General features: G+C 41.0%; 1 protein-coding gene across 1 annotated transcript; it reads left to right on the top strand.

The window, feature by feature from the left end:
• The first annotated feature begins 6,428 nt into the window (after positions 1–6,428).
• Positions 6,429–12,117, top strand: LOC107291040 (sterile alpha motif domain-containing protein 12). Its single transcript, XM_029284863.1, has 3 exons — positions 6,429–6,565; positions 9,911–10,187; positions 11,732–12,117. Exons 1-3 carry the CDS (start codon positions 6,476–6,478, stop codon positions 11,734–11,736), a joined length of 372 nt encoding a protein of 123 aa, XP_029140696.1. The 5' UTR covers positions 6,429–6,475; the 3' UTR covers positions 11,737–12,117.
• The last annotated feature ends 3,733 nt before the right edge of the window (positions 12,118–15,850 follow it).

A 15,850-nucleotide genomic window follows, 5' to 3' on the forward strand; every position in this document is an offset into this window, starting at 1 on the left:
AAGACCACCCAGCAATTAGAATTGATCCAGAATGCAGCGGAGTGCACAGTGGTGCCCCTAGGTTTACTCACACTATATTTATTTATTTATTTATTTATTTATTATTTGAATATTCCTTTTGCTTGATCTGTATGCTCTATAGATTCATTCTATTTTCTATGGCTGTTCCAGATAGTTAGGTATACAATCATGACAGAAATGGCTTTATGCAGATTGAATACTACAGTTGTTTATTTTCCTTCTTTCCCCCCTTCAGGTCCTTTTCAAGGAACAAGGAAAATTAATACATTGTTGGAGACTATTTTTCACTAGTGATTGCCTACATTTTATTCTGTTATGGAGGTTGGGACAAACAGACACACAGAGCCCATTACTGCATGCATACAAATCAAAATATATTAGTAGCAGTTGTCCTGCTTTAGTTTTTAGTTAAATTGGGCATGGAAAGCCTAGCATGAATTGTGTAATATTAATTGAGCTATCATTGATTAATTTGCAGTTGTCTCTTAGATAGCAAAATCCAGATATAATATTTTAAAATTATTAGAATGCCATTATCTACAGTATTTCTAAATCTATATCCATTGGTGAAAGAGGTTCTAAGTCTTTCATATATTGTAGAGACTTCTGGACAGAAGGGCCTAGCTAGCTGTATGTATCCCTTAGAAACCAGTGCCGAATTGGAACAACAAGGCTAACTCAATTTCTGGTCCAAGATTGCTTAGGAACACTGTAGATACAACCTACCTAAGCTGACAATACTGAATTGTACATGGGCAGATTGTATTGTTTGGATTAAGCACATTGGAAGACATATCAGTGCCCAGAAGACCACACAGTTAGTTGATAAATGACTTCTGTGATAACAAGCTAGTTTCTTGTTCAGTGGCTGCAGAGGTGGTCATAAGGGCTACAAACAGTATTTGGAAACAAATAGGTCTATGCAGGGTTTGTCAAGAACAGATATCTCTCTTTATGGAGGCACTTGGATGGGTTTATTGAAATAATACACTCATCAGATCAGCCTGCTTTTTGCCTGAATGAGATTTGTGGAATCTCATTTGTCAATTGGCTTTCCTAATGCTTTTACTTGTGGTTATTTGGAATCACAGCTAACCAAACTAGAAGCACCCATACTAGTATCAGGGCTTACTCATCTGTGCAGCCTGCCAATCTCGATTGCTTCACCCCAAATCTGAAGTATCACACTTGCTCTGTGAATAAAAAAACTGAGATGCAAGGATAATAAGAAGAGGATGAACTGGTTTATCGCTTGTTCAGGATCCTATAGAGTCAGGAACAAGAAATGGAAGGGGAATTCCATACTAAGTTCCAAAGCTTGCTCTCCGCTCTGGGCGCAGTGAACATCAGAAACTTCGTTTTATTCTGAACCAGCAGTTATAAGAAAAAGAGCAATATAGCCTTCCCTGAAATGGCAAAGAAAACAAGGGGTAAACTAGTGTTTCCCAACCTTAGCAACTTTAAGCTATGTGGGCTTCAACTCCCTGCATTGCTGGCTGGAGAATTCTGGGAGTTGAAGTCCACATATGCTAAGACTGGGAACGCTGGGTTAGGAGTTTCAAGCTACTGGGCAATAGGTGCTGATTAAATGGGATAGAAAACTGAATTTATAAGAATAGGGCAGCACTGAGGTATCTTCCAAGTGGATGTGCATCTCTAAGACAGGATTCAACCAAGCTAGGTTTGGGTAAATGGCATAGGGCCTCTTGAGTTTTTTTAACAAGATGATAAGAAGAGGCTTTTAATTGCCTGATGTGTACCCTCCCAGATACAGGTAAACTGCACAAATGTTTCTGTAGAGTTCCCTCATCTAAAAAGCATGTGCAGCGGCCCCTGGTGTCCATAGCATAGAAGTATTCCCAGCCAGCAAATTTTATTTTTTTTATTTATTAGATTTTTATCCTTTATTACTTTATAACATTTTTCTAAACTCCACTTTTGAAGCCCACTCCGTCACAGCCATTGCATAAATGCCTCTGCTCGAGTGGGATTCATTAAAATATTCAGGGATTAACATTAACAAGATTTTTTTTTAGTCAGTAGGCAATCTGACATGGCAGTAAGACTTCTGAATCCTCCCTGAGAAATGCATAAAAAGCATTAGCAACTATATTTATTTATACCCTTTACCAAGGATTTGGTGCCTGGCTCTTATCAAAGAATTGCAAAATGTAAGGGTCAAAAAGGAACCTGGAGTTCATCTTGTATAAAACAATATAAATCACTAGTGAGGAAATATGGTGAAAACTTCCAGGGAAAGGAACCCCACTATCCTTCAAAACAGATTGTTCCACTATCAAGTACAGGTAGTCCTAGAGTTATTACCACAACTGAGCTCAAAATTTCCATTGCTGAGCAAGTTTTGCCCAATTTTATGAACTTTCTTGCCACAGTTGTTAAGTGAATTGCTGCAGTTGTTAAGTGAATCGTTTGTTCATTAAGCAAATCTGGCTTCCCCTATTGACTTTTCTTGTCAGAAGCCAGCTGGAAAGGTTACAAATGGTGGTCACATGACCCTGGGACAGTGCAACTGTCATAAATACATGCCAGTTGCCAAGTGTCTGAACTTTGACCACGTGACCATGGGGATGCTGCAACAGTCGTAGATGTAAGAAAACCAGTCATAAGTCCCTTTTTTTTAGTGTCATTGTAACTTTGAACAGTCACTAAATGAATAGTTGTAAGTTGAGGACTATTTGTAGTTCACTTCATAAGCTGTTGTTTAGCCAAATTTAATTTCCTTTAGAATGCTTGCGCAAATGGAATTGGTTGGTTTTGTACCAAGCAACATATAAAGCCCAGCTATGGGAATAAATCCCCTGCAGAAGGGGATAAATAAGGCTTAATGAGGTTTGCCATTCTCTTTCTTTCCCTGCAAATCTGCTGACTAGGACAGATGGTGTTAATATGCTTGTGTTACGTACAAGAGATTCAGCTGCACCTCCCTCCCCATTCCCCCAGGGGATGGAAGGCGGAGGGAAGAAGTCTGAGATTCATCCTCTCCTTTCAGATCTTGTTTCACAATGACATAGTCAGATATACCAATCCCAAAGCAGAATGTGAATGACTGATTCACCCCAGGACAGGTTGAGACATCACAGAATTATGGTTTGGATATATACCCATATATAGAAACTTAATCTATGGTCTGAGTTTGGGTGTCTCCAAGGCATTATTATTTATGGTTTAGTGTGTTTTGCAAATAAGATCCATATAGATATGAACCGCTCTTGACGTGAAGCAGGAAGCAGGATCAATCAAATCATAAATTGCCTTGAAGTTAAAGTAAACATGGATGGGTGTATGCATGCCAGGTTGCGCATGAGTGAAAAGAGGGTGCATCCGATTAGATTCATAAGGCAAAGAGGAGGGAATTTTTCCAGATGGCTCCTGCACAGACCTGAACATGAACGTGCCTGTTTGGTTGTGTGGCTGCAAGACAGGAGAGACAAGGACTCTCTTGCCTGGATTTGAAATCAGAAAAGGAGGAGACTGGGGAAGGGGAGGGGAAGGAGCTGAGAAAATCTCCAGGTATGTTTGGAGATTAGCACAAAGGCGAGAAACTACTCTACCACTGAGCCAGGCTGAAGCTGAGGGAGAAAAACTGTGAGTGTCTTAAAAGGCCATTCTAGATTTTCCCAGTGGACAAGACTCAATACCTGGCATGGGTCCATGACGTCGGTAATCATAGGAATACTTAATTCCACTTCTACAACACTGGTAAGTGCATATCTCTCCTTGAACATGTAGGTGTTTATGCTCTTTATCAACTCTGAACTGCAGGGAGGGCTTGAAATTGTGTCCTCGCAGTTTGTCCAGAGTCTGGAAGTGAATTTGTAGCTGTCATGTTTTAAGGTGTTTGCTTTCTGCTGCAAAACTGAATTTTGGAAATAGGGTAAGTAATGCAATTTGCTATAAATGGGGTGTTGATGCATGGAGGACCTTGAAGGGATCCAGGTGACAATCTGGAGTGGCAGGTACTTCTAGTACAGACTGATTCTCATGAATGTTTGACCCAAATCCTCCACAATAACTCTGGGCATGGTTGCTCCATCTCATGAAATTCTGTAAGTGGGATACTTAGATGTGGTAGAAGCTATCTCAATACAATATCTTTATTGCTAATACAATATCTCAATACAATATCTTTATTGCTAAAGGGTAAATAAGCATGGCTGGCAATCAAAACAAAAGACAACAAAACTAAAACAAAACAAGCAGTGACATTTCAGAAGAACCATATTTAGCCTTCTTTCTCTGGACTTCATTTTGTTATTTCCTTTGGAAGGAGGTCATCAAAGGCTTGCAGTGCTTAATCACGTGTTCATTTGTTACAAATATACAAGTTGGATTTGAATGGAGGCAGAAGAATTCTGGGAGTTGAAATCCACACATCTTAAAGTGGCCAAGTTTAAAAAACATTGCTCTAAGTCATTCACTAGGCTAGTTGGGGATATTGGAGCTTGTGGCCCATTTATCAGAAAGGACTACATTGGGGGAATATGCTACCTATGTCAATATCATAGCCACCCCATCTTTTCTTTAATTTGTGTGTGTGTGTGAGGGAGGGAAGGGGACTATGTACAGAACGCCTGACAGATGGTGAGATTCCTAAAGTTTTCTGTTGAGTCATTTTGCTTCCATCTCTCTAAATCTCACACTTCGAATGCAATTTAGCAGCCAGTCAGACCAGGCTGTGTGCAAACAAGTAACCAAAGATTCTCATGATTATGTCAGTTACTATGCCTTCAGTGCACATTTCTTATAGGGTAGGTTGGTTGAAAGAGTGCTTAGGTAAGCTTTTGCAAGATGTTGGCGAAGCAATTAGGCAAGATGTTGAAGAATGTTATATAAAAAGTGCCTTTTGTAAGGTGAGGATTGCTAGCTTTTCCCCCTATTCCAGGACTTTCTTTTAAGAAACTCTTATTATACTAAATACCAGCCTTCAGTTTCATTTGAGCCCAGTGGGCATATGCACACTTTTCCCCCTAGGCTACACAATGTCTCCCTAGTCAAAAATATCTCAACAGAATAAGTTTATGTTTATCAAAATGGCTAAGATTTCCCCAGGCACCAGACAGAAATCAAGTGTGAGTTATGTTATTTATTTCAATTTATTCGCTGCCCAAGTCCAGTGGACTCTGGGCAGTGTGCAAAACTAGGAAAGTTAAAAACTGTTAAAAGTGTTCAATTTCAGAGACAGCCCAAACTAAAACTAATGAATGCAAAAACAAACAAAAATGACCATCTTAAATAGCTCGTAAACATCACCCCAGACCTGGGATCAAAGCCTGGTTTTCAAAGCTTTCCAGAAGCCTAGGAGTGAGGGTATCATTTTTATCTCTGGGGGTGGGGTGGGGAATGCTGTCCCAGAAGTTGGGGGCCACAACAGAGAAGGTGTGCTTCCTTGGTCCCACAAGAAGTTCATGTTTAATAGAGGGAACCTGAAGCAGACCCATTTAATTAATAGAATAGGATAGGATAGGATAGGATACGATAGGATAGGTTAGGATAGGATAGGATAGGATAGGTTAAGATAATACTGGGTGGGCAGGTATTACTGGAGATAAACAGTCTCTCAGCTATCCAACCCTATGCCATGCACAACCTTTATAGGCAATCAGCACCTTGAATTGCTCCCAGAAGTTGCCTGATAGCAAATGCAACTCATGTAGCAGTGGGTAACACATGCGCACATTGAGATGCTCCTGTTACTGCTTGTACCGTCGCATTTCGAGCCAGCTATAGTGTCTGGATGGTCTTCAAGGAAAGCTCCCTCTACAACACATTGCAGTAATCCACTTATGAGATGACCAGAGCATGAATGATTGTCTGGAGCAGTGTTTCTCAACCTTGACAATTGTAAGGCATGTGGACTTCAACTCCCAGAATTCCACAGCCAGCAATGCTAGCTGTGGAATTCTGGGAGTTGAAGTCCACATGCCTTAAAATTGTCAAGGTTGAGAAAGAGGGTCTGTTTATTGAGGAAAGGTGCAACTGGTGCACATGATGAACCTGTGCAAAGACCCTCGAGGGCCTTATGTTACCTTACATAACCTGAGATAAAACATGCAAAAGGGCAGGGGAAAACGTAGCCCTTGCTGAACAAGAAGTAAAACAGGAAGAGGTTGTAACCCTGCAGAACCTGGCCCTAAACCTCTCCCATTTTAACGTCAATATGTTATGTTGGATTGTTGATCTTGCTTTACAGAAAAGAAGGCTGGTTATGGGATTCCGGTTTTTGGAAAGAAGAGTGACTTTTGAGCTCTGTTGATGACAAGCCTTTATATTAACTCACCAGCTGGCAGCCTTTTGCACTATGAGCCAAACACAAAACTACTTGTAATGTATATCAGAGGACTCCAGGATCCTTTCCTTAAAACGATTTCTCTGCTTTGTCAACAGTATATTGTCCACCTGCTTCACGACCTTGTGCGCTTGTCTCCTTCAGCTCATGATCCCGATGGAGAGCAACGCTAAGAGGGGATTGGGAGACTTGAACGTCATGGAGGAATCACAGGCAGAGCCTGCAGGCTTAGAGAAGGTGAGCCATCCCCTTCCTGGAGATTAACTACTGTAAGCACTTTGGACTCTGCTCCTTTTCTTCCTCTGGCTCAAGCAGTCTGCAATAATCTGCAGGACAAGAAGCAACGGGTGGAAACTAATCAAGGAGAGAAGCAACCTAGAACTAAGGAGAAACTTCCTGACAGTTAGAACAATTAACCAGTGGAACAACCTGCCTCCAGAGGCGGAGAATGCTCCAACACTGGAGGTTTTTAAGAAGAGACTGGACAGCCATTTGTCCGAAATGGTATAGGGTTTCCTGCCTGAGCAGGGGGTTGGACTAGATGACCTCCAAGGTCCCTTCCAACTTATTATTATTATTATTATTATTATTATTATTATTATTATTATTATTATTATTATTATTATTATTATTATTATTATTATTATTACTAAATGTTTCATCCTTATGCAGAGTGCAGATTCTGTAACTTTTATGTTCTACAGCAAAACAATGGCAAACTATTTAAATTAGATTTATTCTTGCCAAAATGTGCTTATCCATTAATCCAGTTCTAAGACTGTCTTAAATTATACATAGTACAGTGCCGTACAGTGCTTTGCAGTCAGTCTCCAAAAAAATGCTTTTAAGCATGCAGGAGTGTGAACATAGCATATCTTGCAACAAACCAACTGCTTCTGCAAGTTCTGAGGCACCATTTGGAGAATTAATCCAAAGCACCGCAGAAGCCCTTAATCGGAATAAGCACTAATGGAGGTGCCCTCAGACCAATAATAGAAAAGAAACTGCTTCATGTCAGGCAAAACTAAACCACCTGGCATTGTATTGCAGGGCTTCTGATGGAAAAGGATCTTCTCCACCCACTTTGTCAACTGAATATCTCTGACTGAAAATGACACTTGTTGAATCTGATCCATTCTATACACAGAACAGGCACTGTGTTACTAAACCATGGATTCCTTCTAAGCTCTTCAATTATTTCTACTAATTAATAATGAATAATAATTTTTGTAACTCCATTCTCCATCAAGGGGCAGAAAGAAAACCTGTGGAAATATTACAACTGAATGGAATATGCTGGTATTGGCCAGAGACTTTTGTTAGTTTAGACTTTACATTATATTGATTGTATTCTTTATTGTTTAGGTTTTGATTGATTATACAGTACTGTGAAATCTGCTGAATCTAGAAGATTTCTTAACAATGGCTTGGTCACAAATGTGTCCTTTTTTGAGCAAAACTGGTGGAAGGCAATAGTGGGTGAACACTAGGCAGTATTAGATAAATTGCAAGCTTTGTTTTGTAACCGGTTATGGCATGAAAACAACCTTGATCAACCTGATAGAGGACTTTGGTTTAAAGATAGCAAGAATGTCTTTGATTTCCCAGTTGTAGCTTTGATGTTATCAATCTTGGTAACTAGCCAAACTAGTTTAGGAGATTGAAGTCCAGAGCAATAAGGTTTTCCTCTCTTAACCTGAAGAATGAATGCATTTTAGAAAGTAACAGTAAGGATGGGAAATCTGAGCTTGGAGTGCCATCTTCTCCCTGCTCCCCCCTCTCTATTACCTCTAAGTGGTCAAGTGCTCCAATGAGTAGGTAATTACTGGGATCAAGATAGGATTGTTCAACCAGTTCTGGATTGCTATTCTCCCCAAAGGAGAGTATTCAGTTTGAGAATGTTTGTTGAACCAATATTTTCAGACATCTTAATGACATCAGTCAGTCAGTCAGTCTGTCTGTCTGTCTGTCTGTCTGTCTGTCTGTCTGTCTGTCTGTCTGTATGTCTGTCTGTCTGTCTGTCTGTCTGTCTGTCTGTATGTATGTATGAATGTATGTATGTATGTATTTCTCACATTCTTATGGCTGTCCATCTCACAAAAAGTGATTCTGGGTGGCATTAGCCAAAGGTTTTGGAGCAGAAGTAACCTAGTCACAATTACTATGTTCTGGTAACTTCCAGGAGAGATTACTGATATCATTCTCCAGAACTATCTGGAAGCTTCAGTTAGTGTAGAATTTGGCGGGGGGGGGGGGAATTCCTGGAGCTCTTAGGGGATGATACTTCAGTTTAAAATATTTCCATACAACAACCTGCCTCCAGAAGTGGTGAATGCTCCAACACTGGAAATTTTTAAGAAGAGACTGGACAGCCATTTGTCTGAAATGGTATAGGGTTTCCTGCCTGAGCAGGGGGTTGGACTAGATGACCTCCAAGGTCCCTTCCAACTTTATTATTATTATTATTATTATTATTAGTAGTAGTAGTAGTAGTAGTACCAACTCAAAGCATTTATTTGCCTAACCCCTCATTTTATTGGATTAATTTAACTCTTACACTGGGTTCTTCAACATACTTAATCAAATTAGCTAAACTTAGTAGGACAAGTCTTAAGCACTTTTTTCAAGGCCATTGCAACTTTGAACCGCTGTTAAAAGAATAAGTCGAGGACTATCTGCATAGAGAGTACCTTCCCTTAAGCACTTAGAACAGAGGGTTAAAAGTGTTATCCCATAGAATAACATCTTGCTACTTAATATTCCAGTAATCATAGTGTTTTACCTGTCTTCTGTGGTCTATATAACTTGACATTAGGCTGTACAGTATAGTAAACTACTTCTTTGGAGGAATATTGTGGTTCCAGTGTAGAATATCGCCTTCTTATTGTGTAGGAGGGTGGGGTGCAATTCATTACTTTTTCTGTATTTGCTTTTGTTCTTAAGCATATATTGCCTTGAGAACCTTCCACTGAAGTCCAGTTTGCAAATGTACTGGATAAATAGGAAAAAAAATGTCCTGTTTGTTTAACAAATGTAGCTTTATTCAGGTATTTCAGTTACTGGCACAGAATTAAGAAAGGAATGTGAGAGATTCAAAAGGCAAAACTTCATTTCATTACAAATAGTTCTCATCTTATGACAATTGGAGCCAGAATTTCTGTAGCTGAGCAAGTCAGGTGTTAAGTGAGTCACTCTCAATTTTATGATCTTTTTTGCCATGGCTGTTAAGTGGATCATTGCTTTTGTTAAGTGAAACACATGGTCATATCAAATCTGGATTTCCCTGCTTGTCAGAAGCTAGCTGAGGTTGCAAATGGCCATCACATGACCCCAGGACTGCAACTGCCATAAATAAATGCCAGTTGCCTAGTGTCTGATTTTCGATTGCATGACTGTGAGGATGCTGTGACGGTCATCAGTGCAAGGACCAGTTGTAAGTGACTATTTTCAGTGCCATTGTAACTATGAGTGGTTGTGACAGGAATGGTTCTAAGTCGAGGACTACCTGCATGCTGTTGAGAGTTGATGTGGTGTGCAGAAAGTAAAAGAAACCAATTAAAAGATCAGCTTGCCACCTTACAGGGTTCAAAGGATGAGGAAGCAAGACGCCCGGTGGCACAGTGGACAGCAGCCGAAGTGTGTGCCTGGCTAAGAGGAAAAACCTTGGGAACTCCAGGCAGTCCACTGCTGGAGGCAGCCAATAGCCATGCCATCTCTGGCAAGGCTCTCTTGCGCCTCTCCGAGGAAACCCTGGAGCGCATGGGGATCATGCCGAAGAGCCTGCGGGAGGAGCTGTTGCAGGAGATCCTCCTGCTGCGCATTCAGCAAGAAATGGAAGATTTGCTGGGCATTTCAGATGGTGAGTGATGGTATCTGCTTAGAGCTATCTTCACTAGAGGACTATGTTGTACTGGCATTGGGTGGAATCAGAATTTGAGGAGAAAAGGAGGTGGAAGACAGGATATGATTGTAATCTCTCTATAGAGCAGGAGGGTAAAACTGCCGGCCCGCGGGCCAGATGCGTCACAAGGAAACCACGCCCACCCCATTGCCGGCAATGTGGAAAAAGCTCCGATACGTTGCGCGACGTCATGTGACGTCGCAAGTTTGGCCTGTTTGCTATAGCGCATGCACAACACACCTGCCCATTCTTCTTGCATGTGTGCTTCATGCTTAAATGTCTGTGTCATGAACAGTCAACAGTCCCAAGAATACACTAACATTTCTGGCAGTCTCAACTGTTCTGCGAAGTTGCTAATCTTGCCCCCTAGCACAATACAAGCAGTCCTTGACTTACAACAGTTCATTTAGTGACCGTTCAAAGTTATAACGGCACTGAAAAAAACTGACTTATGACCGTTTTTCAGAGTTATGACCTTTGCAGCATCCCAATCATCGTGTGAGCAAAATTCAGATGCTTGGCAGCTGGTTCATACTTGTGACTGTTGCAGCATCCCGGGGTCATGTGATCAACTTTTGCAAATTTCTGACAAGCAAAGTCAATGGGGAAGCCATTGATTCACTTAACAATCAGATTCCTAACTTATCAACTACAGTGATAGGTTGTGGCAAGAAATGTCATAAAATGGGGCAAAACTCACTTAACAAATTCTCACTTAACAACAGAAATGTTGGGTTCAATTATGGTCGTAAGTTGAGGACTACCTGTATTGTCTATATTAACTGGCAGCAGGTTTTCAACTAAAGTCTCTACCTGGAAAGATTAAAGATAAAATCTGGGACTTTCTTATGCAGGAGAGAGATACTACAACTGAATTATGTCTTTATCTTCATCTTGACAATACTAAATAATCTGCCAAGAGTAGCAATGGAATTGGGGAAATGTGTTTTGCAATGAGGATGAGGCCCATGTAGTCAAGGTTTAGAACTCATTTTTTTTCATGCTGTTGATCAGCAACTTTTTCATCAGCTGACAAAACAAACCTTGTATTAATTCAACTATTGCACAAATGGTCTATTGTCTTAACATGTTGTATGAGCCAGGCCATCACATTATTTGTTTGGAGGCAACAGAGGCATTTTGTTAACTAAAACTTAGGTTTAATTGCATTGCATGAATCAATGTTAAGAGTCAAACCAAGGATAATCCAATTCCTATTTCAGCATTTTAGCCACTTTATTACATCAACATATGCAACAGCATGTGTTCAGATATACGGTTAGATCAGTGTTTCTCAACCTTGGCCACTTGAAGACGTCTGGACTTCAACTCCCAGAATTCCCCAGCCAGCCCTGCTGGCTGGGGAATTCTGGGAGTTGAAGTCCAGATGTCTTCAAGTGGCCAAGGTTGAGAAGCACTGGGTTAGATGCTTTTCAGTTGTTGCCACTGTCTGGCATCAGTTTCTTTGATAGATCATTTCTGCCTCTCCTTCTCTCACACAGAATAATCCAGGAAGTCCAGCAGTTTAAAATTACAACCGTCTGAAAATCAGCCATCTTGAAGCATCCTTTAGAATTAGTTATTGGTGTCAGCTGTGCCTCCAGTTGGATTGCGGGTTCATGAATTGGAGAATGAAAATCAGTCATTTGAGACTCGGACTCAATTCTTCATGTCCAGTGCAAGTTCTTTTGTAGAAAAGTATGGACTTCGAAAAGGAGGCTGTTCTGTTATTATTACCCCACATGGAAAGACCTGCTGATAGCTGTTGAAAATGTACTTCAACACTGGGCTATTCTGCAACAGTGAAGGGGGGAATTAAATCTTTGGAGAGCATTCAAGGTTTCCAAGTCATCTTAAGAATAAACCTATTCACATCATATAATATCAGAGACAGACAATCTGGTGCCTGCTAGATATTTTGGGCAACTCCCCAGTGGCTTGACTGTTCCATGTCTAGGCCTGATGGGAACTGAAATCCAAAACATCTACAGCAGGGGTGTCAAACTCAATTTCATTGAGGGCCGCATCAGCATTGTGGTTGCCCTCGGGGGGGGCGGGGGTGTGTGGCCAGGGTGGGTACGGCCTACTGGGTGGGCGTGGATGGAGTGGGTGTGGCCTACTGGGTGGGCGTGGCCAGCTCTACATCATTCGCGTCAAGGGTGACTGTGGGGGCCTGGGCAGGAGTGGGACAGATCTGAGGGTCTCTGGCAGAAAGGGGTGAGACCAGGGCAGAGCCCATCAAGCTCTGTGAAGTAGGCGAGGGCCATTTGCTGGCCACTTCCAGGTGATGGTGCATTTCTTCATTCCTCACAAAGGGTGACACCTCCCCAGCATGCACCGAGGGGGTGGGGCCGATGCGGCAGGGGCTGGTTCCTCGCTGTTTCCAGGCCTTGTGGAGCTAAGACTGAATGCATTTCAGCATAGATGGCCACCACAAAATTGTACATTGGCTCCTGGCCGGCCTGGACCAGGGCCAAGGCAGCGGGGGCCATTCCCTCACTGTTTCCAGGATGGCTTCGCGGGCCATATGAAACCACTTCGCGGGCTGCATCCAGCCCCCGGGCCTCGTGTTTGACATGTCTGATCTACAGAGAATCAGGCTTCCTATTCATTAGACCAGGGCAATGCTCTGGATTCAGGCAACCACAGCATTTGTACTTGCTGTTTAATCCTTGTCTCTTTTCAGACAAATGTGGACAATTTCTATCATTGTCAGGATAGGCATTGTTTTTCCCTGCTCCAAGTTCAAATTCTCTGTTCCAAATAAATTGGACAACCATCTGTCTGGCATCGTCTAAAGACTCCTGCCTTGGATAGAAGGTTGGACTAGAAGACCTCCAAGGTCTTTCCAGCTGCATGATTCTATGATTCTGTGAAATTCCTTTCTATTCCTTGCCTCTTGAAAGCCAAAAGGGAAAGCCCTCCCTTCCACCTTTCCTGGCAACCTTGGGAAAGAACTTGTAGCTTCCTAATTAGGAGAAAAAGTATTATATAAGCATTGTTTGAACTTCCACACATTTTAATACTTTTGCTATTTGTTGTATTGATGTGTTATTTTATTTCTAGAATACTCTGATAACAAATACTGATTGGCAGATAGATTTTTGTTTTTAAGACCAACATTTTGCAAATAAAATCATGCACATTTAATGCCAACACAAAAGAGACAGCATTAATAATCTTACTTCTTGGATCTCTGAGTTATATCTGTCCTGGCCCAGGAAGACTCTGTTATGACCATCTTGTGTCTAGCACTTGTTTTGAGCAGACACAACTCAGTATTGATCAATGACAGCCCTCCAATACTTTCATTTCCGGAATAAAACAAGCACCCAAGAGATGAGATATTAAAAAGCTTGGAAAAATTTATTGAAGTTTTATGTCATAATAGGCTTTTGAAGTTTTTAAATACAATAAATATTTATCAGTAATAATAGTATTTAATGGATCAGAATTCAAATCCATTGCCAGACTGTCAACCGTCCACAATACACAAGACAGACATGAATCTTGATGAAGGATGACACACTGTGGAGCAATCCACAATGACATTATATAGTTTCTTACTGAAAGTTCTTTTACACTAACAACAATAGTAATCTGTACAGTCAGTTTTGCTTTGACACAGCTTGTACTGCCCAGAATCTGCTGGACCGAATGCTTCAAAGAATACAAGCCAGAAGTTTCCTTGTCCAAGAAGAGTAGGAAACAGTTCCTGGCAGTCAGCACCTATGAAGACCAAGGCACACACCCTCTTCCCCAAAAGAGACCCAGTTATCATTTTCCCCTTCTGGAGAAAAAAAATCAGGAGAAAGTAAAGCTATCTCTTACAAGTTCTGACCCCCTCCCCAGGTATGGTATCTTACAAAGAACTGATGATTTGATATTTTACTTGACAGCCAAGTTCACAGAGTTAATCAAAAAGCAAGGAAAACCAACTGGTCCAATATTTATGTTTGTTTCATTCTCGTTTCCAGACAAAACCTACTCTGAAAAGGGCACTTATCTTGCCTGTATTCCAGAGTCAATTTAAATGTGGAGAACGGATTCCTATCTATTCTCGCTCTCTTTTAAACTGAGAAATCAGTTCAATGAGTATTGATTGGAGAGATCTGGAATACCATTATTATTAAGCTTTACATCCTAGGATTACATTTCAAGCAAAAATGGCACTGGGTGGGGTGGGATGGGGGACACCGTGGCCTCCTTCTTCATTGAACCTGTAGGTAGATGTCAGTCTCCATGAAATATTTTTATCCAACATACTCTTTCCTGAAATCATGGTGGAGAATAGTCAACTATCTATGTAAGGTTTAAACACCTGAATGATCTACTACTGCAAGTCAAAATGAACATAGCCCCAAAGCGTATTTTTTATTGGACTTAACACCAACCACAAATCATCAGGGTTCTAGCTAGTTAGCATTCCATAGATTTTCTTGCAGTTCATACTCAGTTCTGAACTGTTGTATTCTGAGGACTATACAAGTGGTTTATGGGCCCAGCCCAGTGTTGTCTTACAATATCTGCTTCTCTATACAACCCACTTTTGGATTAAGCTTTGTTAGCAAAAGCTGAATCTTGCAGGACTGTGGAGGGACTGGAAAAGAGTTACGTGGCATCAGGCCCCTAGAGCCCAGGAATCATCCTCTACATCTCTGAGGTTTGCTTCAAGGGCCAAAGCACAGATACCTAGACAATAGTCAATCAAGGCAGAACAGACATCTGTTTTGGAACATAAAATGGAATTGTTATTTGAAATGGCAACAAAGGATGCAAGGGAATGGCACACTACTGAAGAACTGGTTACAACTGCTCCCATCACATTCTATGCCAGTGTTTCTCAACCTTGGCAAGTTTCAGAGGGGAGGACTTCAACTCCCAGAATTCACCCAGCCAGGTGCATTTGACTCCCACCGAACTTGTAATCAGTTTTAAATCAGTAATAAAGAAAAATACACAAACCTATTTTCCTGTTTTCCTTTTTAAAGGTGCTATCCTTTAACTTGGACAACACTTAAAGAATGTTTTTTTTTTAAGACAGCTGACTTTCCCCTCAACTTGAGGAGAGTCATTTAAGGCACCAAATTCCTTATTGAGAAGCCCTGATAGGTAGGAAAGAAGAATCACATTTTTTTTCCAGTGAAGACAGACAGGCAAACCTACCTCATAACATGCCAGCAAGCTCATGCAAAAGCAAATGTTACCTGCAAGCTGCAATGGCACTGCAATGGCATCACAAGTGTAGATGTTCCCATATAATATGCATGCCTCTAGGCAGAATCTAATAGAATGATTTACTAGCTCACATTAAGCCTACATACATATAAGGAACCCTGCTTCCCAAGAATATTGGCTTCTGTGGATAGCCATCACTTTCTGTCTAAAGGATTCTTATGCCACAGTAGCCTGTGCAAAACTATACCATTGATCTGACAACTCTTTGTTTCCAAGACAAACACTATTATCCCAAATTAAGAGACCAAAGACCAAATGTTCCTACAATGATTCATTACTTAACTGTATAAAGACAGATCCCTTCTCTGAACTGACCACCTTCTTAAAAACAGAAAATGGTTCCAAGAGACTATAACTACATGACCTATTTCTTACTGTCCCTT

The sequence above is a fragment of the Protobothrops mucrosquamatus genome, unplaced genomic scaffold, assembly GCF_001527695.2.
Source record: "Protobothrops mucrosquamatus isolate PMUCROS unplaced genomic scaffold, P.Mucros_1.0 scaffold1038, whole genome shotgun sequence".
Classification (NCBI taxonomy): Eukaryota; Metazoa; Chordata; class Lepidosauria; order Squamata; family Viperidae; genus Protobothrops; species Protobothrops mucrosquamatus.